The sequence below is a fragment of the Anguilla anguilla genome, chromosome 16, assembly GCF_013347855.1.
Source record: "Anguilla anguilla isolate fAngAng1 chromosome 16, fAngAng1.pri, whole genome shotgun sequence".
Classification (NCBI taxonomy): domain Eukaryota; kingdom Metazoa; phylum Chordata; class Actinopteri; order Anguilliformes; family Anguillidae; genus Anguilla; species Anguilla anguilla.
Genome location: NC_049216.1, coordinates 20,490,836 through 20,515,276, shown reverse-complemented (window position 1 = coordinate 20,515,276; position 24,441 = coordinate 20,490,836). Strand labels below are relative to the sequence as shown.

At 40.2% G+C, this 24,441-nt stretch overlaps 2 protein-coding genes across 2 annotated transcripts; one reads left to right on the top strand and one right to left on the bottom strand.

Annotated features, from left to right (window-relative positions):
* The first annotated feature begins 2,213 nt into the window (after positions 1 to 2,213).
* Positions 2,214 to 12,575, top strand: LOC118215183 (dnaJ homolog subfamily A member 2). Its single transcript, XM_035395666.1, has 9 exons — positions 2,214 to 2,370; positions 4,030 to 4,089; positions 4,217 to 4,443; positions 4,878 to 4,958; positions 5,965 to 6,098; positions 6,349 to 6,545; positions 9,778 to 9,922; positions 10,035 to 10,162; positions 10,723 to 12,575. Exons 1-9 carry the CDS (start codon positions 2,293 to 2,295, stop codon positions 10,909 to 10,911), a joined length of 1,239 nt encoding a protein of 412 aa, XP_035251557.1. The 5' UTR covers positions 2,214 to 2,292; the 3' UTR covers positions 10,912 to 12,575.
* A 1,237-nt stretch (positions 12,576 to 13,812) lies between these two features.
* On the bottom strand, positions 13,813 to 23,478 carry LOC118215182 (alanine aminotransferase 2-like). The gene is made up of 11 exons (XM_035395665.1): positions 22,858 to 23,478; positions 22,042 to 22,131; positions 20,437 to 20,545; positions 19,884 to 20,017; positions 19,364 to 19,607; positions 19,126 to 19,205; positions 18,170 to 18,306; positions 17,829 to 18,003; positions 16,823 to 16,978; positions 15,056 to 15,168; positions 13,813 to 14,736 (listed from the first exon to the last, which is right to left on the bottom strand). The coding sequence occupies exons 1-11, from the start codon at positions 23,173 to 23,175 to the stop codon at positions 14,625 to 14,627; spliced, it is 1,668 nt and encodes a 555-aa protein (XP_035251556.1). The 5' UTR covers positions 23,176 to 23,478; the 3' UTR covers positions 13,813 to 14,624.
* Between the last annotated feature and the right edge of the window lie 963 nt (positions 23,479 to 24,441).

Here is a 24,441-nt window from a genome sequence, read left to right as displayed (position 1 = left end):
AAGTCTGTTTGTTTTTGTTTGTGAGGGACTTCAGAAAAGTATATAAAATGTTCTGTCTTTCCTTCAAACATTTCCCTAAATTTGAATAGGTTGTTAGTTTTAAAGAAAGAATAGCAGCTGCTGCTTTGTGAATTCTCTTGCCTAGGTTTTATGAAAAACACATTTGTTGATGTGCGCAGCCTGCTTGAGCAGGTGATGCTTGAAAATGACAAACCTGTAGTTTTACCTGACATTTCTGATTTGCAAAGAGAAGAGCAGACAATTTAGAATAGCATTTTACAACCATGCTTATAGCAAGTCACACCTCAAAATCTAGGCCAACTTCGACCTCACTTCCCGAAAATGTAATATGCTGGTGAAACGTGAAGATCACAGTTGATCTCAGTTTTGGTTTGTGAAATGCAGCTCCTTAAATCCCAGACAATAATAAAAGAACAATACATCATTCATATTCAATTCAGCATTTTTTGGTTGCAAATCCTACACAGAACCAGCATCTTATGTTAACATTATCAGATGCCATGTATTGATCCTTGGCCACAAAAAAAGTGTATGTCATTCCTGCATCACTTAATTTTATATTGCATCTGGAGACTGCTGATGCTGATAGAATGTCTGTTTCCTATTAGACCTTCAGCACACAGGCAGCCAGATCTTCCAAATCACTGGTTTGTTTATTTAGAATAGAATAGAATAGAATAGAATATCTTTGAGGCGTAATATAACAATTGTTGCTCCCGATACAATTAAATATTGGAGATTTATGGATCTTTTATTTTCTTCATTTGCACTCACTCTGTAAAATGCAAATATTAGAATTTGCTATTTCTCCTGTTGGCTTTATTTCAAAGCAAGAAGAAGAAGAAGAAGAAGAAGAAGAAAGCAATGGGTGTGTTTGAAACTGCATACTATCCATACTTATCATACTAACTGTGACATAAAATGAGAACACACTAAATTTAGAGAACACACTAAAATCTCATTTTACATTACAGTTAGTATGATAAGTACAGATAGTATGCGGTTTTGAACACAGCCAATGTTTTCAACAAAACATAACATGTCCAACCTATTTTTTGCTAAAAATTCCCTACTAGATGTTTGCTGCCATCTAGCGGACCACTAGATAGATGGGAGCAAATGGCAATGGCATTATGCCATTCCACACAGAAAGGACCAGGCTGAATTTAAACCCAGGACCTTCTTGCTGTGAGGTGACAGTGCTACCCACTGCACTGCGTTTATTCTTCTTCTTCTTTTTCTTCTTCTTCTTCTACTACTACTTATCATCATCATTATTATTGTAAACAAACCTTAAAGACACACTATTTAGGCAGTAGAATAGTCATTTAATCTTTTAATAATTTGGAATGGTAACTGTCAAGTTATTGGTTGGCATGGAATTCCCCACAATTACATATAAAGCAAGGATAATTTGGCATGTTAGGGTTTCCCAGAGTAAGTTCAGTAGTCATTCACTCACAGCAATGCTAAACTTTGTCCTGGGGCTGCCTCTACTGGGGCCATTGTTAAAGTAAACAAACCAGTTTGGCCAAAAACCTGGAAGGAAGCTCAAACCTGGTTTTCCAGTGATTCCAAACATACCTTAAATCAACCAAATGGTTAACAGACAGCAACATTTGTGTTTTGCAAAGAACATATTGGTTCCAGACCTGAACCCAATCAAGAACTAGTGATTTTAACTGAAGAGGAAAGTTCACAAGTGCAGTGAAAATTTGTTCTTATTTTGTTTCTAACTTCGCATTTGTGTATGTTGTATATGTTTTTTTTTTTTTTTTTTGGTGATACTGTATATCCATGATATTATGGAGCCTCTGGAACAATTCTTAGTGAGCTAGTGCTGACTAGTTAATATACCTCCTAGTTTTGATTTAATTGTTATATAGTTATATAGTTGACTGACCAGTGTAATATCATTAAAAAAAAAACAATTCTCCAAAAACTACATTTTGTTTTTAAACAAAATACAGCCATTATTCCAAATAAAGTATATTTGCTGTGAAAATGTTGTTCTTGGGACCAAGCCAATTTGTTAATGTAACTTGATAAATGTAACTGAAGGTTTTTTTTTTCTTCAATTTTATAATTACACTACCATTGAAATGCAAGACCACAAAGGAAAAAAAAACATCATGAACGCCTCTTGCGAGCGCATGTGACGCAGACGATTCAACGGCGGGTTAAAGTTGACGCACTGCGTATGGCGCTTCCGGCTGCCTCCTCTTTCAATTCTTCGCTTACCCTGCAGAAGGTTCTTCTCTGAGCTCCATCATGGCGAACGTTGCCGATACAAAACTATACGACATCCTCGGGGTATCTCCGACTGCCTCAGAGAATGAGCTGAAAAAGGTAATCTTTCTATGAAATTCGTATTTTCAAATCGATAAGTTGTCGGTTAAGTAAAACATATATCATACCCTGATGTTGGACTGGAATCAGGAAGCGATAGAGATTAGTTAGCAACGTAGCTACCTAGGCTATGTGGCCTAGCTAACTAGGAACAGGGCTAGATACCAAGCTAACAACAGGGCCCTGCTTCAAAAAAGCTGATACGGGAAGATCTACCAGTCTTCGTTTTCAATCGTTGAGTGTAGTGCTAGCTATTTAAGTTGGCTCATTGGTTGGCCTACTTTGTCTTTGTATGTTTAGGACGGTGGGCTTCGCTCCACAATGCGTCCTAATCGACTTCCCTCCGAGACAACAGTTTCCAATCGGTTGTTGGCTACGTTAGTCGGCTAACTTAGTATACATTTCGATGTTTCCAACCGAACTGTTACATCGGTATTAGCTAGCTGTAGGCATATAATTTATTTTACTTCGAAACTTAGCTTGTGTATTAATGCCTAGAAAGGGTCAGCGGAAGGTTGCTCCAAGGTATCGCTGGCTGGGTAATATTTGCAGGCTACCTAGACTAACGTTAAATAGCCAGCGAGGCCAGTCTTTCCATTTCATTTCTGGGGGAAGTGTTCACGTTGAGGAATACTAACGGCAACGTGCTAGCTACAATTTTTACTTACAAGCTGGCTAACCATCTGAGTTCTAGAGTCGGATAGTTTACGAAGCTGGGTCATTTACAGGCTTACATTGGCTAACACGTTGTCATGGACGATTCTGTAGTTTAATCCACTTCTGAAAAAACAGTAACTTGACAAGCTAGCTAGCTACATAGATAGTGTTATATCCAAAGTGTGGAGCTAGTTAATTGCCTATCTGTCGCCAGTATTGCTACTTAGCTGACTTGTATAACCCCATTTAAGGTTATCTTATTTACTGTCTAGTTGCATATTGATCTGGCAGCTAGATAGCTAACTGAGTTAGCAATTAATTAGTCACGTGTTGCTTGCTCCGTATTGCGGCAACGTGAAGCTTGTTATGTATTTAGCTATATATGTATTGCTACATTTTAAGCAACGGTGCAGTTAGCCCTAGTACGTTGCCATTTGAGCCATTCTGGATGTAAATGTCATCAGCTAATCGCTAGCACCGTTAGTTTGACCAAACTAGCGCTATCTATCTAGCTAAGTTTAGCTACACAATCCTACTTGCAGGCTAGCTAGTAACGCTGACTTTAGCTACAATACAGACAATTGTGTGGAATGTCTTGATAATCCGATTTGTGCGAGGCATGTCCAATGTTAATTGAATAGTTAACGTTCATTTTGCGTGCATTTTTACAACTGTTCAGGAAAGGACCGTAGATGGTGTAACGTTAGGATTATTGATGGTCATCTGAATCCTATGTAGCTAGTTTTTTCTATAATTATAACAGTTTGCAACTCTCGGGTTAGGTTCGTTAAGTCGTAGAATTATCGTGAATTTTTTGTTTGTCGGATAGCTACTTTAATATCAGTTTGCTTCAATGTGAAGGATACCCGCGAGGGTATGTTTCCATAGGGATTTCTCACACCGATGTGAAGACTTGTAAAACGTGTAATACTTCAACTTGAGTTCGATCGTGGTTATTAATTATTATTATTTGTGTTGTTATTATTTTTATTTGCATTTCAGGCCTACCGCAAACTAGCAAAAGAATACCACCCCGATAAGAATCCAAATGCTGGAGACAAGGTAAGGAGCTTTATTTGAGAACTTAAACATCATGTTGCGCTAGGTATTGACTAAGTTTAGTGCTTTAGGGCCATGTTTAATGATTTGTTTTTATAATTATTGCTGTCACCCTTCCTCCAAAATACAGTTCAAAGAAATCAGCTTTGCCTATGAAGTGTTGACTAATCCAGAAAAGAAGGAGCTGTATGACCGCTATGGGGAGCAGGGACTGCGGGAAGGTGGTGGTGGTGGAGCCGGGATGGACGACATCTTCTCACACATCTTCGGCGGGGGCCTCTTTGGGTTCATGGGTGGACAAGGCCGGAGCCGAAATGGTGGCAGACGAAGAGGAGAAGACATGGTTCATCCACTGAAGTTAGTCAAGACCCTTTGATAGTATCACAATGACAGTTGGGTCATATCATGCATTATTTCCATGGTTATAGCAGAGCCAGTACGGGAGGATGTGTGCATATGTGCTTAGTACCTATGTATCATGTTACAAACAGCTTTTTTGATGTGGTTTTCAACTAAGCAGACGTGTCTTCTGCACGGTGTAGGAGCCATGGAATATGCTATTTGTGTTTCAATTTGAACATCAGAGCAACAATTGCATTTTTTTTTTAAAGTATCTCAAGGGAGCAGTGTTCATTTTAGACACGGGTTTGAGATTAGTTACAGGATCTCAAGAGATCGTTTGAAATATTGGGGTCCTAATTAAGTTGCTTGAGATTCCACATGATCAAACTGATGTGATGTCATGGCACCATTCCGCATTTGCTAAAAACTAAAATCTTTGATTCATGTAGGGTGTCTCTTGAAGACCTGTACAATGGAAAGACAACCAAGTTACAACTCAGCAAGAATGTACTGTGTAGTACCTGTAATGGGTAAGTGTTTGGTTTATACTTTTTTTTTTTTTTTTTTTAATGGCGATTCTCCAGCATGGATGCAGTACTGGTTGAATATGTAGCAAGATGTAAGTATTTTACAGTTTTGCCAATGCATGGTTGTGCAGCTCACTACTGTCACTTTTTATGACTTCATTGAAAATGACCTGCAGCCTTTTCGCTTTGATGCTAGAGATGGTTTTTGAACTGGAATGGCTTAAAATATGAAATGCTGCACATTAGGATGGTGAAAATGATTTAAGATAATTTAAGATTGTGTGGTGGGAAACAAATCTTTATTACGGTGAGAGCCTGAATAGTTTTTCTTACCTGTAATTCTTTTGTTGGAAAGTTTCAAAAAAAAAAAATTTAAATAAATTCTGCTTTAATTTGTTAACTTCAGGCGTAAAACTTCAATTAAACATGTTAATTTAAAGTTAAGATGTTGGTTTAAAAAGTAAAAAAAAAAAATTGAACAAGGGAGCCTGAACAGTGATTTTTAGCTTGAAATGACAGCCAAGTGATGGTGAAAATTTTGGGACACATTTGTCTTGCTATTTTTAATTAACTTTCTGCAGGTGTTCATGAAAGTTTGTATCGTAAATGAAAATGGTAATCATTGACACATTTAAATCCAAATGGTAGTGAGGTGAAATTGTTTTTCTATATCTTCATCTGGCTAAAACATTACATCATGGTGCAAAGTATCCATCAGAATGTCAAACACAGACCCTCCGTTATAGACTACATAGTTAACCAGTAATATAACATTGGAAGTAGAATTTTAGAAAATGCATATAGTTTAAAATATTTTGGCTATTTGGCTTAGCCAAAAGAGAACATTCCTATGGACGTAAAGAGGAAAATGTGTGTGGAGAAATGTTTCTCACATAGGTTATACTGTCCATCAGTGTCAGTCCTAAAAATTACTTGATTGAAATCATAGTATTCATAATACTTGTACGTTTACTTTCACACGTATATTAACTGTCCCTTTGTACTGTAGCCAGGGTGGGAAATCTGGCGCTGTTCAGAAGTGCACTGCCTGCAGGGGGCGTGGCATGCGTATCATGATCAGACAGCTCGCTCCAGGAATGGTTCAACAGATGCAGTCCGTCTGCACCGATTGTAATGGGGAAGGTAAGCCTGTCCACTCATCCCTCCCCAGAGCGAACATGGAACAGACCATTGGCTTCCTTGTGAATTTTCTTCTGCAGTGCTGTATTTATTGCTAGTAAACTCATGTACTATTTATTGGTTGAGTTGTTACTGAAAAGTATAGATTATGTCTTAAGTCATCAAGAGGGTGTCTTTGTTTAGGTGTTTATTTGGTGCCTGTTTCTGTACATAAATGCACACTAATGTGAATCTACTTATCTTGTGCTTTTAGGGGAAGTAATCAATGAGAAAGATCGCTGCAAAAAATGTGAGGGTAAGAAGGTGGTTAAAGAGGTCAAAATCCTGGAGGTTCATGTGGACAAAGGCATGAAACATGGTCAGAAGATCACCTTCGGAGGGGAAGCTGACCAAGCGCCTGGGGTGGAGCCGGGGGACATCGTCCTCGTCCTGCAGGAGAAGGAGCACGAGGTAAGCTGGCAGGCAGGCAGGCTCTAGAAGCGTTAGACACAGGGTTCGTAGGGTCATGAAAAACCTGGAAAAGTCATTGAAATTTAAAATGCAATTTCCAGGCCCTGGAAAAGTTATGGAAAATAATTTTTTTTGAAAGGTTTTGGAAAAGTAATGGAAATATAGCTAAATTTGCATCAAATATAATTACTAATTAATCCAGTCATAAAAATAGTATGTATAGTAATAAAACGTAAATTGGCACGTAACCTTCGCGGTGTTTTGGTGGTGTGAGAAGTTAATTCGGTCCGGCTCAGTCTGTTTACAGGCACGCCTCTTGCTGATGTAGCAGTTAGTAAACGTAGGCCCTACTGTGCCGACAATATGCCAGGGAAGTGCAGCTTCAGTAATATATCAGGGCTCGAAATTAACTTTTTTACTTGGTAGCACTGGTGCTCCCAACTTCAAAAACTTAGGAACACCCACCGAAATGTAAGGAGCACCAACAATATATTCAATAGATTTTTTATTAACAAAAAACGACAATATAACAGTACGGTTTACAAGTAACAGTTAAACTGTCACGCATAAAATGTGTCGACTCTTCAAGGAATTGCGTGTTATGCATTCAAACGACAAAGCGCTTCTCGTCACATTAATACCGCTAATTAAATCAACCGCCAGTAAACTGCATCGGAGAAATGAGCTGTTCCAACCGGGTCGCTACACAAAACGTCCGCTTCAACTTTTCAGCTTTCGATAACGCTAATAAATTGAACATAAACTTTTGTCTTCAGGTAACATTAGTTACGCGTTAGCTCTGTGTCGCATGACAGTGGAGTGCAGCCAAAGGGAGTGATTGAAGGCTAATATTAACCAATTTAAAATCAGCATTAAAGGTAAGAATGTCAAGCTCGCGATTGGTTAGAAGGGTCACCGTCAGCTCACAAGGGACATGCTGAGTGTACTAGCGAATGTACAGAAAAAGGGATGTTCGACTGGAAGAAGAAAAAAAAAGGTTGCACCAGAACAATCATTTGCACTCGCTCAAATGCTCCCAATTATATTTCGAGGTCGCACAGATTACATTTCGGGAGCATATGCGACCAAAATGGTCGCAATTTCGAGCCTTGTTTGAGACATTGACAAAAATGTTAAACTATTCGAATTAAAATATGAGAGAATGTATCTAAGTGTGTCTGTCTGGTGTTTAATTGTTTTAGAGAGGCACCATATGTTTCAGATGCAGACCTAATTTTACTTAGTGTTATTTATTTATTTATTGACCTTTCAGCATTATTACAGGTTCATAAAGACAGTTGTCATTAAAAACACTGAATTATTTTGCTGTTACAATAAAACATCAATACTAAGTAGAAATTTTTTTTTTAAATATTGCAATTATCTAAGCTGAGATCTAGTCTCGTATCCCAAATTTAAATTTAAAATCCGCTGTCATTTAGGAGTCTGCACATATAGGGGATTGGTGATCTCCTGTATCTCTCAGTTCGACATCTTGGGATGGCTAGTTGGTTTGAATTCCTTGCCTGACGACCTGTGAGCTCCTCCCTGAGGGGGGGTAGCCAGTCACTGAAGTTGGACTTTAGCAGCTTTCTGGCAAAGCCAAGACACAGTTGAGTGCGTCTCTCTGATAGATTGCACAATCCGAGAGTGCAGAGAGCCTCTGGGTACCCTGAGTACCTCTGGCCAAGTATGATTTTACAAGCCCGTTTCTGCGTGCTTTCCAGCCTTTTAGCCTGGTCTGTAGTGAGGGAACTGTGCCAGACGGGGGCTGCATACTCCAGCACCGGGCATACGTAGCCTGTGTAGATGGAAACCAGTTCTGGGTCTCGGACACCAAATTTCTTCAGGCGACACAGAGCAAAAAGCTTCCTGTTCGCTGAGGTCAGCATGTGGTCCACCTGACTGTCCCAATGCAAATTACTCTGGATGGTGACCCCCAGGACCTTGACAGTGTCACAGACTTCCAGAATGTTCTGGTCAATGGAGAGAGTCGGCAGGGCGGGTGGATGCCTCATGTGGGTGACATGTAAAACTTTACATTTCTTTGGGTTGAGTTTCATTTTGTGCTCCTCTACCCAGATATCAAGACCATTCAGGGTCTGTTGGAGGGTACAGGGTAGTTGGAGCTGTTACAATAAATAATTTTAAATCGTCCCACTGAGATAAAGTCATTTGTTTTGGTCATGGAAATTCAGTTAAAGGTTGTGGAGAAGTCATGGAAAAGTCATTGAAAATCATTGGTGAAAAAGTGTATGAACCCTGTAGACAAGACGACAGATACCCCTCTCCCCATCACCCTCTTTGTCAGGCTTGCTGATTTAAATTCCTGTTTCTAATGAAACGTTTGAATAATTTTTCTCATGGTTTTCTAGAAGGACCCAGTCTTTAATTCTAAACCTTATATTCTATATTGAGGGTGAACTAGCATTATGTTCTTAATATTGTCTGAAAGTGTGTTTTGTTGATCAGAACTCCTTACTGGAAAGGGGGTGGCTTTAGTAGCATTGGAGCCAGCTGGTTCTTTGTCCATTTTTTTTTTTCCTGAGACAAATCAGATTAACTGTGCCACTCACAGACATGAACATATTTTAGTCCCCTCTTTGCAGTGCTAGTGTTCTGCATTGCCCTGCATTTCCTATATCCTAGGGCTTCATGGCAACTTTCTGCTACTGTGTCACCTCCAGACTTACTCCTGTCCGTCTTCCTTAAAATAACACTGAAACACATGCTGGTGACACCCAGTACTCACTTGGAGTGTGAAGGGCATTTGGAATGCTGGACGTAAGGCCTGAACTCCTCCAACCAACTTGTTTTTATTGATTTCCTGTCCTTCAGGCTTTGTACTGAATTGGCATCCATTTACACAGAAGTGATTTACGATGAGTGAAGTTGACAGGCGTTTTGATAGTACTGTCTTTTTGTGGAAAGTACTGGTACTCCTACTACAACACAGCATGACCTGATTGCTGTGATTTCACATGGCAGAAATTGCTTTTTATCAAGGATTGATTAACTAATTGTATGGGGCAATGCTTGTTTTGTCATATCTAGCAACATTAAGTATGAGTAGTGCTTGATTACCATAACAGGTCACCCACCACCTATTTTTTAAAATGTATTTTGTCTATTCCTCTTTGGTATTATTCTGTAAATAATTATAAGTGTACCATTAACCACATTACTTATGGGCACTGTCCTGCATTTTCTTAATGAAATGTCTTTCTCTTAGACATACAGAAGAGATGGCCATGATCTGCATATGACCCACAAAATTGGGCTGGTGGAAGCACTCTGTGGGTTCCAGTTCACACTGAAACATTTAGACGGAAGGCAGATCATGGTGAAATACCCCCCTGGCAAAGTCATTGAGCCTGGTAGGTGTGATGGTTGGGTCGTATCTCATTTGTTGTGTTTGTTTACGCGTGTTAATCTGTGTAAGGTTTCCTTGGTGAATTTGGTTCTCAATGGTGCTTTTGTTTTCCGCAGGTTCCATCAGGGTTGTGCGAGGCGAGGGAATGCCACAGTATCGTAACCCTTTTGAAAAGGGCGACTTATTTATTAAATTTGATGTACAGTTCCCCAGCAGCAACTGGATTAGCCCTGAGAAACTCTCAGTAAGTAATAAGAATGGACTCTATCCCTATTTGTTGTTCAAGTGGAAAAAGACTCCAGTCATGGTACAATTTAAAAATAGTTTAGTGTAGTTTTAAGAATTAATACAGTGGTCGTTTGATTAATTAGTGGTTGAATTGAATGTAAAGGGCAACAGACTGCTCTTTGGAGGTTAAGAATAAAAATATACAGCTAATCCAAAAAAAAATTTGACTGTTTAAGTTGCTTGCTATTGAAGACAAGGATAGTGTGTTGTCCTGGAATTAGTCTGCTCTAAGTGGAGAGAAATGACTCACCAAAAATTCAGATATTCTTGTGTCTTGAAGCCAAAGGAATTTGAGTGGCATAGCCACTGTAGGAAAAGGCAGGGAAGCAGAGGGGCCTGGTAGCCTGCGACAGGGCCACAGTGTGTCTTTAGTCTTGGCCTGTATGGGAGTGTGCAGGCATGTTATTAATTAAATTTTTAAAAACCTGCTGGGTTGCAGTCCTTGGGGATGGGCAGTGCGAGATGGATGTCGGTAATTTGGGCGCCCCTGACAGCGTGACGTTGTTGTGTCTGCAGGAGCTGGAGGACCTGCTGCCTGCCCGGGCGGAGCCGCCCATCGTGTCGGGAGACGCGGAGGAGGTGGACCTGCAGGACTACAACATCAGCCAGAGCTCGTCCGGAGGCCACAGGCGCGAGGCCTACAACGACAGCTCGGACGACGAGAGCGGCCACCACGGCCCCGGGGTCCAGTGCGCACACCAGTAGTAACACTTGAAGGAAAAACCAGTTGCACAGGGGACAAGTGGGCGTGACTCGGATCTTATCTGGTTTGCATTTGCCCAGAGAAACGACCCCTATCTCTTATTCCACACCCTACCCCTCCCATCGGCAACCCAGATCAGATCAAATGAAAGGGTCACTACCCACCCGCTCAATGTGTAACTCAAGGTTTTTCAGTTTTGTTTTTTTTTCTTTTTGTTTGTTTTGTTTGTTTTTTTTCTTTTTGGTCATAGTATTTACAGTTAATTTAAACTAACCATACATGCGGAAGTGTTGCCTCAGAACTCAGAACTCTGACAGAGTGATGTGAGACTGAAGAGATCCTAACCAGAGAATGGGACATGGTCGCCATCACTTTTTTAGGTTTGTTTGTATCTGTGCTTCATTTTTACAAATTTATTTACTTTGTAGATTTTTACTTTTTCCTTGCTATATATTTTAAAATGGGGGGGTGGATACTACAACATTGTGTATAAATTGAAAGTGATTGTCCATTAAGCTTTATATCGGCTGCCATCACAAAAGCTGCTGTGAATACTTTAGAAGAAATAATTCCATAGCCTGTATCTGTCCTCAGTCCAGGTGCATGTTAGAAAGTATTGATTCCTGCACTGAAGAAACATCACATTTAAATGAGTGACGGTGTGGAGAAAAAAAGAACTATATTACTTATGTGAAACGTTTCTGAAGTTAAATAAAGTGTTCTCTCAAATCTGAACCATACAGCATGTCATTTTTGTAGTCCGTTGTCCCAGTGAATTGGATTGCCTAAGCGGGACTTCTGCAGACTTATTGGACCTGTGATCTGAGCCGCACGTACTGGCTAATTCTCACGCCAGCTTCAATATTCTAGTCTCCCCCTCCAAAGCAGGCAGCACCACTTTGTATATTAAACATGACCTTGTTTTCAGGTTTGTGTGCACCTTTAAGTCTACCTGTATATAACAAAGGTAGTGTATAAACATTGTATTACCCAGGAAAAATTAAACTTGTACATCTGCGGTGTGGAGTGGGATTCATTTTGAGATGAGATGTCTTTTGACGATAATTATCACAGTGATTTGTCATTACTAATTTGAATCCTTACTGAATGTAAAAAGCTTTTTTTGAGAAGTACTGCCTTAGGTTTTGTTTTTGGCTGCTATCAAGGGTACGTCATCATTCCAGAGTAGTGTAATAAGAAAAAGCTTTTGGGTGTTCATTAAACTATTAATCACCAGTATATAGTGAAGTAGCCCTTTGCCATAAAGCTGTATTGAAGAAATGTGTGTTGCCTGAATTATACAAAAGCATAAAATGTTTTTTCTCCTAGTAGCATATAGCTTAGTGTGAGTTCCATTTCCCTGCCACATGTTGATTCAAATATATAGATATTCAAATGCTTTCATTGTACTGTTGGAGAATTGTTCAACCTTTTGAGTGTCATGTGACTTACCCCAAGCCCCCTCCTGTAACAGGCAGACTTAGACATATCACAGCTGGATACAGACTGATGAAATTTCAGCAGCTTAAAAGCACATTGCAAGTGCAAGCTTCTATATTTGTCCAAATTGGAAGCCCGTGCTTGATAAACGTGACCTTGTAATTTATTGAAGTGTTGATGCACATGTTTATTCTTGTTTGATTGTACAATAAATTGTCACATCCATGCCATATGTAGGAATTTTATTACCGTAGAGCATTGGCTCGAAGGAAGGTCAGTTGAATTAATTTGGTCAGTTGAATTAATTCATGTCAGTAATATGGTCAATTAAATTAATTTGGGTCTCGCAGTGTGTCCTGAGACCAGGGACTTTACCACATCATGTTTTTTTTATGTACTAATGCCATGTGAAGAGCCTAGCATTATGAGAAATAATGAAATGTGGAAGGTTTACTCTAACACGTGGATTAACAGGCAGGTAAGCAAGTTGATGGATGTAGATTTCATTTTGAAATTCCAAAGTGGTAGGGAAACTAGATTAACAAAGTGAGCATGCAATAACCCCCTACCCCCCCAGGCAGCAATTTTATCTTTACCATCTGCTCATACATCTGACAAACTATTACCATTGCCAGGCATAACTGTATCCTTTTCATCTTTAATGGTGGCTTGGCAGGGGCAGTTCATTTGACTTTCATGTATAAACGCCAGCTTTCAACTCTGAGGGCTAGAAATATAACATGACGTGATGTATCATAGGTTTTGGATCTAGATCTTTTCAGAATGGTCACATTGTCCAGCTGGTCAGATTTTAAAGGCATTACCATGGTTACTTCTCCATTAGAAATGTGTCACAGTCTAGCCGTGCCTTTACAGATTGCTATCCAGCACTCTCACCCAGTCATTTTCTGCCAACCAACCAGGATCTGCCTGACAGGGAAACATTAAGTCCGGCTTTGTACACTGAATACATTTTTCAGACTGAATTATCCATGGCACCCTTTTTTTGTTTGACAATTATTTGAGCCCAGAAACATATCTGATCTGACCTGGAGTGGAAGACATAAGCAGCATTCCGTTAAAATAAAGGGAACTAAGCCCCTTTCATAATGTGAAGTTACTTGTTTCACGTAACCTTCCCATCAGAGACCCACAACCTCAAGTGCAGAGATTTTTTTTATTTCTGAAGAGAAATATTTAGTCACTCACAACTGCAACTACATTATCCTAACAATATGTGGCAGCATACTTTTAGACTATAACATTGGAATGACTTCCCCTGCAGTGCTGTGGTAAGTTCTCCATTTGGAATATTGCACTCCAGGTTAATATAACATGATGTACAATACAATTTACAGCAAAAACAAAGCCCCTGCCTAGCAATGAACCTGTCATTATCAAAACTGAAATAAAAAATGCCCTGTCCACAATTGTCCAAAAAGACTGTCAATAATAGAAGCTTGTAAAATGCAGAAATGGTCCAATGGTCTTTATTGTCCAAAACAGTGAATACAACAAATATTAAATCTGCTTTTCATTAAAAGCCTTTTTAAACAAAGTAAAAACACATCAATACAAGGAACACAAATCTTCTTTGAAAACAAAATCAGAAAATGTATATAATTATAGTATAGTATAATTAATATAGTAAATATAATATATATAATATAGTATATAGTATAATTAATTGATACTGGCATTGGAATGGAAGTATGGACACTTAAGAGTCCATTGTCAATACCCTTATATATGTTTTCCATATATAAGGATAAATGTGTGAGAGCTGAATTTTAATGGGGGCTGAAATTAGTGGGGGTTACTTCAAGGTAAAGGACAACTTGTTCTGTATATGCATTGTATTTTCACATTAAACTACATTTCATCATCTTTTGAAAAGGTACCAACATAATTCTGAGACACATGCTTGACAAATGCTTAAATTAAAGGTCATTTGGACACTTATTTTTCAAAGGCCTAAAAACAAAACTATATGTTGTACATGTTTTGGGGCAAACTTAACACACTATCCTCATTTTGAAGCTTTTCCCTTCATACCAACAACACCCGCTCTTCAGTCCATATCTCACTTCGCTTCCTTGCCAACCATGAATTCACTGTAGTCTACAGGTGCATGATGAAGAACAACAACTATCACTTGTTGCTGTAAATTTATTTAATTTAAGTATACGTGTGTCTTTCAAAAACATGGTAAACACTCTGTGGTTGGCTGTGACTGAGTGTTCTGCAAAATCTTCCATATTCCTCTTCAGGATGTTCATCTCAAAGGCTCTTCTATGACAGAGTATTCCTGTAGAAACCTGATGTGGAAGGACTGCACTTTCTCTAGAAGTAGCTTCAACTTCTCAGTAGAGGGCAGAATAGTCATCCTGAAGAGAAAAGCACACGTAACAGCCCACCTCGAGAAACCCACAGCCTGGAGTTAAAAGCTCTCATTGAGCAAATGCAAAGTGCTTTTCCCATTGTTCCACAGAACCAGAGATTTTAAGACAGACTATGAACTGTTAAATGCACAATTATGTAACCAGAAATGTTAGGCTGTGCAGATGCCTGACTATGCTCTGTGTGGGCAGATGTGGTGGCAGTGTGCAGTAAGCAGTAAGACAGCAAAGACATGTGACACAAGACAACAAATGAAATATCTGTGAAAACTGATAAATAATTAAATGTCAACGTTTGACAGGTCACCTGAAATGGTAGGTGCCCTCCTTCTGTCCAAATCCACTGCCAGGAACGATGCAAATCCCCGTCTCTTCCAACAGCCGCAGGCAGTACAGCATGTCTGGAGTCACCCCAAGCACCTGGAACAAGCATGGCCCAATGCCATATCAACGCCTGTGCCACCACTTTTCTGTGTTCATAAAGATCTGCTCATATATATATATGAATTAGCATTAGAGCATTAGTGAGGGCGGGCACTGATTGGGCGATTAGTCCTGGCTCGCAGTTAGCTTTCCAATTGATCCCACAGGTGTTGGATGGGGTTCATTTCAGGGCTCTGTGCAAGCCAGTCAAGTTCTTCCACACTGATCGCGACAAAATCATTTCTACATGGACCTTACTGTGTGCCCGGGGACACTGTCATGTTGAAACAGGAAAGTGCCTTCCCCAAACTGTTGCCACAATGTTGGAAGCACAGAATCAACTAGAATGTCAGTGCATTAAGATTTCCATTCACTAGAACTAAGGGGCCTAGCCCAAACCATGAAAAACAGTCCCAGGCCAAGGGGTGTCCAGATACTTCTGGTCATACAGTCTATATATGCATTATATGGCCAAAAGTATTAGTGGGCTACTTCAGCCACACGCATTGCTAACAGGTGCATAAAATAAATCATACAGCCATGGAATCTCAATAGACAAACACTGGAAGTAGAATAGGCTGTACTGAAGAGCTCAGTGACTTTTTTCTCAGTGACTTTTCATCAGAAACTGCTCAACCGCAAAATAGTCCACACAAGCTCACAGAACAGGACAGGCAAGTGCTGACGCACATTGCACATAAAAAAACATCTGTGCTCGATTGCAACACTCGCTACCGAGCTCCAGACTGCCTCTGGAAGCAACACCAGCTGTTTTTCATGGGTAGGGCTAGACCCCTTAATTCCAGTGAAGAGACATCTTAATGCTACAGCATACAATGTCATTCTAGAGAATTGTGTGCTTCCAATTTTGTGGCAACTGTTTGGCAAAAGCCCTTTCCTGTTTTAGCTTGACAATGCACCCATGCACAAAGCAAGGTCCATAAAGAAATGGTTTGCCAAGTTTGGTGTGGAAAAACTTGACCGCAACCCCATCAAACACCTTTGGCATGAATTGTAACACCGGCTGTGAGCCAGGCCTTATCGCCCAACATCAGTGCCCACCTCATTCACACTCTTGTGGCTGAATGGAAGCAAATCCCAAAATCTAGTGGAAAGCCTAACCAGAAGATTGGAGGCTGTCATAGCAGCAAAGGGGAGACCAGCTCCATATTCATGTTTAAGGGTTTTGGAATGAGATTTCCAACAAGCAGATATGGGTGTGATGTTCGTGTGTCCACATACTACTGGCCATGTAGTGTATATACAGGCCAAAAGTATTAGGTCGCCTACAGATAAAATAAATTTAAAAAACGTATATATGAAAACCAAAGTATAAACTTTTTTTTCAATTTCAATCTTCAATAACACGTAAAGATTTGTTTTACTTAAAAAAATAATCTATAAAAATCATTTACTTGCAATTAAAGCCAAAGGAGACTATTTTGAGGAAAGTTGTGTCTCAGATTGTTTTTAAGTAAAACTCAACCGTTTACTTGTTATTTTAGGTAGAAACTGAAAGTCAAAATTGTCTTTTAGAGCTGGCACTGAGTTTGTTATGCATCTGAAACCTTTACCCAGTTATTAATATTTCACTGTGAGAGATTTGTGTTCCTGCTAGCATGAGAGCAGCAGAAGGCAGGCAGTGACAGACCTTGGCCTCCTCCACAGCTCTGGGGGGGATGAAGATGCGGGGGAAGGCGTACATGGCGCCCTGCACAGGGCTGCACGTGATCCCTGGGACAGCATTGAGGGTCCGCTCTGTCAGCTTGGCCTTCTCTGCCAGGGCCCCGAGCACACTGGTCTTTTCCTGAGAGAGAGCAGAGCACGCATCTGCCACTGGTGGTGCTCACCAATCACGTCATCAGCACGGATCTCAGATCGCACCACAAATGGCAGGCCAGAAATCGCTTCGCCATTCGCCACTAGTTCAGACTAGGGGAGGGACATTTTACCATCTTCTCTTCACAATGACAAACTGATATGTCTTTGCGATTACATAGGTAATCTTTTTTTTGCCTGTTTTACAGCAGCAGACCCTCTTAAAATAGTCACGGCTTTAGTTCACACAGGAAGCTAACTAATGATACGAGTCTGTTCACTCCACTACACTTAAATTAAAACAGAAAAACTGAGTTTCAAGAATGACCCCTATAAGAAATACACAAGATAAAACATACATTCAACTGTTTAAAAAACAATTTACCTACTGCTACCCGGTTGCACATAGACACCTTAATTGCAGAGGCATATTGAACAGAAACTATTAAGTTTAAAGGGTGGGGGGGATTATTGTGGATATGCCACATATATGAGAGGGCAAATATACAAAACAATAAAGTAACAGCACTTCACAGAGTCTAACATTCTTTGTTAACATTAGCTCAACACACTATGGGTGCAGGATTTCAGCTCCATGCTGAAGATATTAAACACATGCCACTAGCGCACAAGCGCATATTGCTATTTCACAGCTGCATCAGCGAAACAGCGCTCACTATGGACTGATTATTTTCCCAGAGCCTGCATTATACAGGGATATCTAGTGTGAATTTGAACCCGTTTTTACATAATGTCCTCTGTAAAGCCCTGTTAGGAACTCATAAAGGAGAGTGATGACCTTCATCCACTTACCCACCCACTCCAGGGAGGCAACATACCTCAAGGAATTTTGGAAAAGAGGGTTCTCCTGGTCGTGGAGGGTTGACAATGACATCCATAGCAGCTTGTCCTGCCACAGGGGGACACAGGCGTACTGACAGCAGCTTCACCAGTTGGGCCTTGACCTCCGGATCCATGTTAATCACCTCCATGTAGCCGCCTCTGAAGCCACACCTGGAACACATCAGGGAGCCGCTTTCCAAATTGTAACTAACCAGAGACATTTACATACAAAAGATGTGTGCCAGTCTGCAAATACTGAATCCAATGTACATAAGATAGTACACCAGTCCTGAAACATGTGGTATTTCACAAAAATACTGCTAAACGGAAGACTCACTCTCCTGTATAGCCTTTGGAGGTGGAGTGAAAGGAGGCTAGCTCCACATTGTTGAAATACTCAGCACCCATCTCATATAGGACCTTCTTAAAGGAATGGAACTGGCAATCTGGAGAATAGACATTTTCTTGGTACACCTGTCAAAACAATAATAAGGTTCTGTCAGTGTCCAGTGTTTCCCCTAGGATTTTTTCCAGTGCATGGGCTGGGCTAGTGCATGGGCTCTCAGGTTTACAGTGCAACTCAATGTTGCATACATGCACACCTGCACACAGCTGATACTTGGAACTTTATTACAGCCGATTCGCCCTTTAGCTGATTCACCAATGCTCATGCCTAAATATGAACAACATGGCAAAAGATCCAATGCTCTGTTTGTTGTTGAGAATAACATATAGGCCACAGATTTATTTGCTTGTTTCAGCCAAGTTATTTGGAGTCGAGGACCAATTTTCCTCTAAGCATAGTTTAAATAAAATAAAATTCTAGTTGCCAAAAATTCAGTTGAGGCACCTTGTCACTCCTGCCTCCATGGAGGGGAAACACTGGTGCTTTAATCCTGGGATATGAACTTGATAATTGCAATAGTTTACAATACCTAAAAGACTATATGTAAACATGCTCAGTGGCAGTGCACGTCTAGCTAAGGATATTGGGATTTATAGCAGCATATCATCTGTGCTGAGACAGAACCCTGTGTCTCTACATTACTGGTTCCCATGCCTTGCTAAGGTGTTCTTGACCATAACATGTTTCTTTGGTTATACAGCTATAATGTATAGCTGTAGGGTACTCACAAAATATTGTGTTTTTCTACACATGTAAATAACACAGGCTAAATAAATGAACCAACTAAGAGTTTATTTTGGGAGCCCAATGGTATTTCCATTTTACTGCACTAACCTGTGTTATAAACTTCCTTGAATCAGCAAAATGAAATGGCAAACAATCCATACCTCATCAGACAAAACAAACAGCTTCTCCTCATAGGCAAAGTGAAGGACTTCTTCAATGCACTTCTTGCTCTGAACCTGACCTGGACAATGAGACCAAGAGCTGGCTGAAGTAGGACAGATTGCAGCACTCATGAAACAATATACCCAGAGCATCTGACCCCAAAACACTGGTCCTGGCTCTGAGTGCACCTTCTATACCAAATGAGGCCTGCAATTAGCGTCTGCTTAGAACACATACCCGTAGGGTTTCCAGGATTGATGATGCAAAGCACTCTGGGATTGCAATATTGTTTGGCTGTGTGGAAGGCCCTGTGCAGCTCATTGACATCCAGTGCCCAGCAGTTGTCCTCATCCAGGTAATAGTTAACTTGCACAGCCTCCAGTTCGGAGATTGCTGCCGAGTACAGGGGATACTGGGGGATGGGGATCATCACGCCCGTCCGAGACCGACCCTGTCCCGACACCAGCAACTTCAAAATGGTCTGAAATTCAAACCAGATGAAAGCTGAGATGTCCTATTGTGTGTTGCCCCTAAACCAGTCCTACTCATACCACCGATAACTTGTGATGGAATTCCCTGGCATGTAAAATTAATACTGAAATAAATGACAATGAGATGAAATCCAGATGAAAGCAGGGTTGAAAAACGATTTTGAGAGAATATTACCAATGCTATAGACTTTCCTCACAAACACGGTCTGTACTATCCTTCACAGCCACATATTTCAGATAACTGTGTAAACAAAAGTGGGTCTCACCATAATGCCATCACTGGCCCCAGTGGTGAGGAAAATATCATCACAGCTGGCAGGAACCCCAAGGTCTCTCTGCTCTATGTACGCGGCGATGTCCTCACGGATGCAGTCCACCCCTTGGCTTGCACTGTAAGAGCCTGAAATCATAGGGGAACTCTTCAGAGAACACAAACAAGTTCCATATGGACCCATTCAAATACTTTTTATTTATCTAGTAATACAATTTCAGTCATGGCTAAGATAAGAGTTCCAAAGAGTGTATTTTCTCACAGCAATTCAATTAATTCTTATGCTCTGACTTATTAGTTTGATTTTATATTCCTACACAGTTCTTTGAGGCCAAAAATGTTATCTTGAAAATGTATTCCTAGCAGTACTCTGTGGTTGTGGGAACACATAATGACAATGAGCTAACAGTCAGCCAGGAGGACAGCATTCTCTCCTAACTGTGTACTCTCACCATGTGATTTCAAAAGAACAAATCTGCACTGTAGGCTATAGCCTATATTTTTGTGCAGGATCACACACACACACACACACACACACACAAATGCACCGAGACTGTTTCCGCCGCAGTCCTGCAGTATATGCCGAGCTCGCAGTTTGGCGTCCTCTGGAAAGATGGGACTGTCTAGCAGTTCTGGGCATGTGCAGAGAGCAACCACCTGTACACGGAATGGATCCGAGGATTAAAACAGAATTCAACCTTGGGCTTTGAGGGCTGCTATCCCTTCAAAGAAAGGACTTCTGAACTGAGGGGATATATACAGCTGGTTCTGCCACTTGAATAGGAGAATAGAGGGCTTTAAACAGGCAGATGAGAAAGGAGGTCCAGCATCTCTGCATACGTTTTCCCACATTTGGTAATTCAATTAAAAACTCTATTACACACATTAGTATTGACCACAGCCAATTGAAACCAGGGAAGGAAGGTCTCAATAGACAGGTTGTTCTCTGCCACTTTTTCCCCATATATTTTCAATATTCAATAAATTTAGCCTCTCAGACCTGATGTGGTAGTGCGTTCCATAGCTTAGGAGTAAAAAACTGAAAAAGCCTCTCTGCTCTTAGAAACAAGGAGAAAGCTGGTTGCTGCAGATCTGTGGTCACTTTGGGGCTGATAGTTCAATAAGAGATTGATAATGTACTTGAAAGCTAGTCCACTTAATGCCTTTAAACCAAATAAGAGAACCTTAAAATCAATTTTATTGAAAAAGTAGGCAGTACAAAGATGTCAAGCAGTTGTAATTTGTGCATTTTTGGGAAGACCAGTGAGCAGAAATCTTTGCAGTAGACTAACATGTGATGAAGGCAAGTACTAGGCTAATTTATCTGTATCAGCCCAACAAGGCTTACGGGTGACAAGAAATACGACCACTGCAGAACTCTGATCATGCCCTCTAGTTTTCCACACACAAAGGGAAGACACCTAAGACCAAGAGTCCAACAAAATACCTCGAGGGCTGGAGAGTGGCAGAGCAGAGCTAGTCAGTCATTTTTGCAAAAGACAGCAGGAGTTTGAAGATAGCCCTATTCTTAAGAATGGTGTCTGGAAGCCATGCCATAGGCTATTTCATTGAGTTTATCAGATATTGTGTGACAGTAGCCACAAGGACATGTTTCAGTCCAAGCCATCCAAGACCTTTGCGCTTCAGACAATCAGCCACATTATTTCAGATTACCATGGAAACAGAAAGAATCAATGGCAAATTGTCATCCCAGACCATTCACAATAAAGGAAAATGACCCCTCCCAGGGATACAAGCGTTCAGTCCTAAAATGTAACCCATGTAACTAGCAAACCTGAAAGACAACCCAGACTGTCAAATATTTGTTTCAGAAGCTAAAATTCGCAACTAGTAAGCCTACATTTTCCAGATGACCACTGAGAACTAAAAAGTTGGATTGGATCTTAAGATGTAATGTACAAGGTTCATACCAAAATTCTTACAACATCAATTAGGGATGGGCACGAGTACTCAAATGTTCTCTAATCAAAACTACAAAAGTAGGGGCTGGATCAGACATTTGAACCCACAACCTTTTGGTAATAAGTCATTATGTTCCATAAACACAGTTAGAATGAGCTCTAACAAATGGGGTAATTCAGTGCTGTCCTGAAGTTCAAAGGCATTCAGTGATGAGGGGCCTATATATTTACCTGCCGGAGGAAAGTGATTGGCGGCTGCCCCATGGCATGTGCATCTCCTATGTTGGCCTTAATCACCTCAGTGAATGGCTTCTTAACACCCTGAAAAATAGGATCCACATCAACACTGGAGTATAATAATTCCTGACAGTGTAAATTTAGAAAGATTAATCTGCAAAACCATCAGTAAACTGAGGGGTCATATGGGAGTCAGTCCAGGTACAAAAAGTGGACCTTTGAGTGTACTAGCAGTTTCGTTGTTGAATGGAGAAAAGCATAATTGCAGTGTCTTCTGAATCTGTACCCATGAGAACAGAATCCTATCCGCTACATCGGTGACTTGGCCTTTACGGGCCACGTAGGCCTACGTTATGCTCACTTGTTTCCAATCTTAAACATTGAAGGTCTTGTTATGAATTTAATAACGAATTGGTAACGTCATTAAAATAAAATAAAAAAACATCAAAGTTAGGCTGTATCCGACTGCGCCGACAACAAGCAAATTAAATCAGCCTACTCGTTTTATTGGTAAATGCACTTATGCACACGTGGCAACATCCCAAGCCCATCTACCAAAAGACGCTCCCACACCATGTCAAACCTCTCGCTGGGCTGACAAGATGACGACAAAAGAATCGGGTACTTTGGTTACCTGTATTTATTAATGTAGTCATTATAGCTTGTTATTAGGCTATAGTGACAACTATATCAAGTCACTGCATGCAGCCGCTATTGCACTAATGACATTCGTTTTTAGTAGATTTGCAATGTAGCCTATGTGGCATTGTACTGAAATATATGCAAATTAGCTATATTTATGCTACTTACCTGCTGTAACCCTTTTTCAATTTCCCCTGCCTTGATAACAATGGGCCCTCTGACAGCATATTCCACTGCTTTTACGTGCGGGTTAAGCGTCTCCATCGTCAAGGTCCTCCCTCGTATCCTGTCATTTTCTGTCGTTGCTACAGTTGCCTCCGCTGTGCTAAATCGCTTTAATCCGTAATTTTCAACGGATCCTTGTGTTTTTTGTCTTACTGGCTGTATGTGGCATGGTGTTCTAATATAATGCATAGACAGTATTTGGTACTGATCAAAAGCACCTGCAATAACAGATCGATATGCAATAAATTGAAGTCGGTGCATTCTTAAAGCCGAGTAGTTTGTCCTATAGTCTACGATGCTAGTTAAATATTCTGTAACTTTTAATTCTACGACTGAGATGCAGTTGATCTAAATGTAGGCTACCTGACAAATGCAATAAATGACCGATAGCAGCGTAAACACGCTGGAATTAAGACGGAAGATCCTTAAATAGTTTTAAAATTCATTTTAACAGCTGCAAAGCTTACAGTAATGGCAAATATACACTATTACGCCGACCCTTGCTAGGGAAAGGTAAAAAAAAATACCAGTTCCGATGCGCAATACAACGCAGTTCTGTTTCATACAGTGTACAACGGATTATGGTCGTTGTAGTTGCTTTCTCAAGCTCTTCCGATTGATGTCGAACCTCTCAGAACTACAACACCCGAGCCATTCTTGTGGGCACATCATTTTTTGGTAGAATTGCACCAGCCAGTATGACAACATTGGTTGACATAATTATATCATTATCAACTACAGTGTCTCTGTTATGACATACCGTCCTTTTTTGCATGAAACATTACAATAATCACTGAAATATTAAATACAGAAACAACAACAACACAACAAAGGTGTGGGATACCCTTCTAATAAAGAAATAAATAAAAATGGGAAAAAATTAGATTTACACTCTATAAGGAGTTGAATAAAATATTGAAATCTACACTGAATATTCTAAAATTGGGTTTGGAGCCACTTATTCTTGATTTTTGAATGTAGAATTTACCAAACATATAAAAGTGTAATGACATCATCCAATGATGATGTGCCTGTATTACAGTTCTGAAACAACACGATTCATTCCTTCATTTCAACAATCCCATAGAATTCATTAAAATAAGAAGAGATATGTTGTTCCAAAAGTGAAGAGAGTAGGGAAATCTAAAAAATAAATTAACCCCAGTTACTTCTTCTGTATTACAAAAACGAGCAATTTCATAAGATTTCAGCTCTAAATTTGCTTATTAAGCATTGAAGGGATGACATACCATCCTACCCAGTTGAAATTTGAATGTGCCATGGTGTGTGCCCACTGAACTTTGTGTGTCTCACATGTGTTGAGTCACAATATATTTGCTTTTTTGTAGGTGTACATTTTGTAGGTGGCCATTAATGATAGTGTAAAGAAAAATATGATGTTTATTGTCGCTCTATTGTCACACCTAGTTCCCAGGAAGCTCACAGGAAACTGGGCAAGGAACAGAAACTGTTTTGTTGAGTTCATTTCAGAGCGCAGTCATTTGTCTTATGAAGAGAGAAACACAA

Bases quoted from the DNA above. Each gene is read 5' to 3' on its own strand.
- LOC118215183 (XM_035395666.1), top strand. From the start codon at position 2,293: ATGGCGAACGTTGCCGATACAAAACTATACGACATCCTCGGGGTATCT. The intron at 4,444-4,877 runs GTTAGTCAAGAC...TGATTCATGTAG, and splicing joins GACATGGTTCATCCACTGAA to GGTGTCTCTTGAAGACCTGT. The intron at 6,099-6,348 runs GTAAGCCTGTCC...TTGTGCTTTTAG, and splicing joins CACCGATTGTAATGGGGAAG to GGGAAGTAATCAATGAGAAA.
- LOC118215182 (XM_035395665.1), bottom strand. From the start codon at position 23,175: ATGCACCGACTTCAATTTATTGCATATCGATCTGTTATTGCAGGTGCT. The intron at 16,979-17,828 runs GTATGTTGCCTC...GCTCTCTCTCAG, and splicing joins CTTTTCCAAAATTCCTTGAG to GAAAAGACCAGTGTGCTCGG. The intron at 15,169-16,822 runs GTCTGTCACTGC...TGCTTGTTCCAG, and splicing joins GAGCTGTGGAGGAGGCCAAG to GTGCTTGGGGTGACTCCAGA.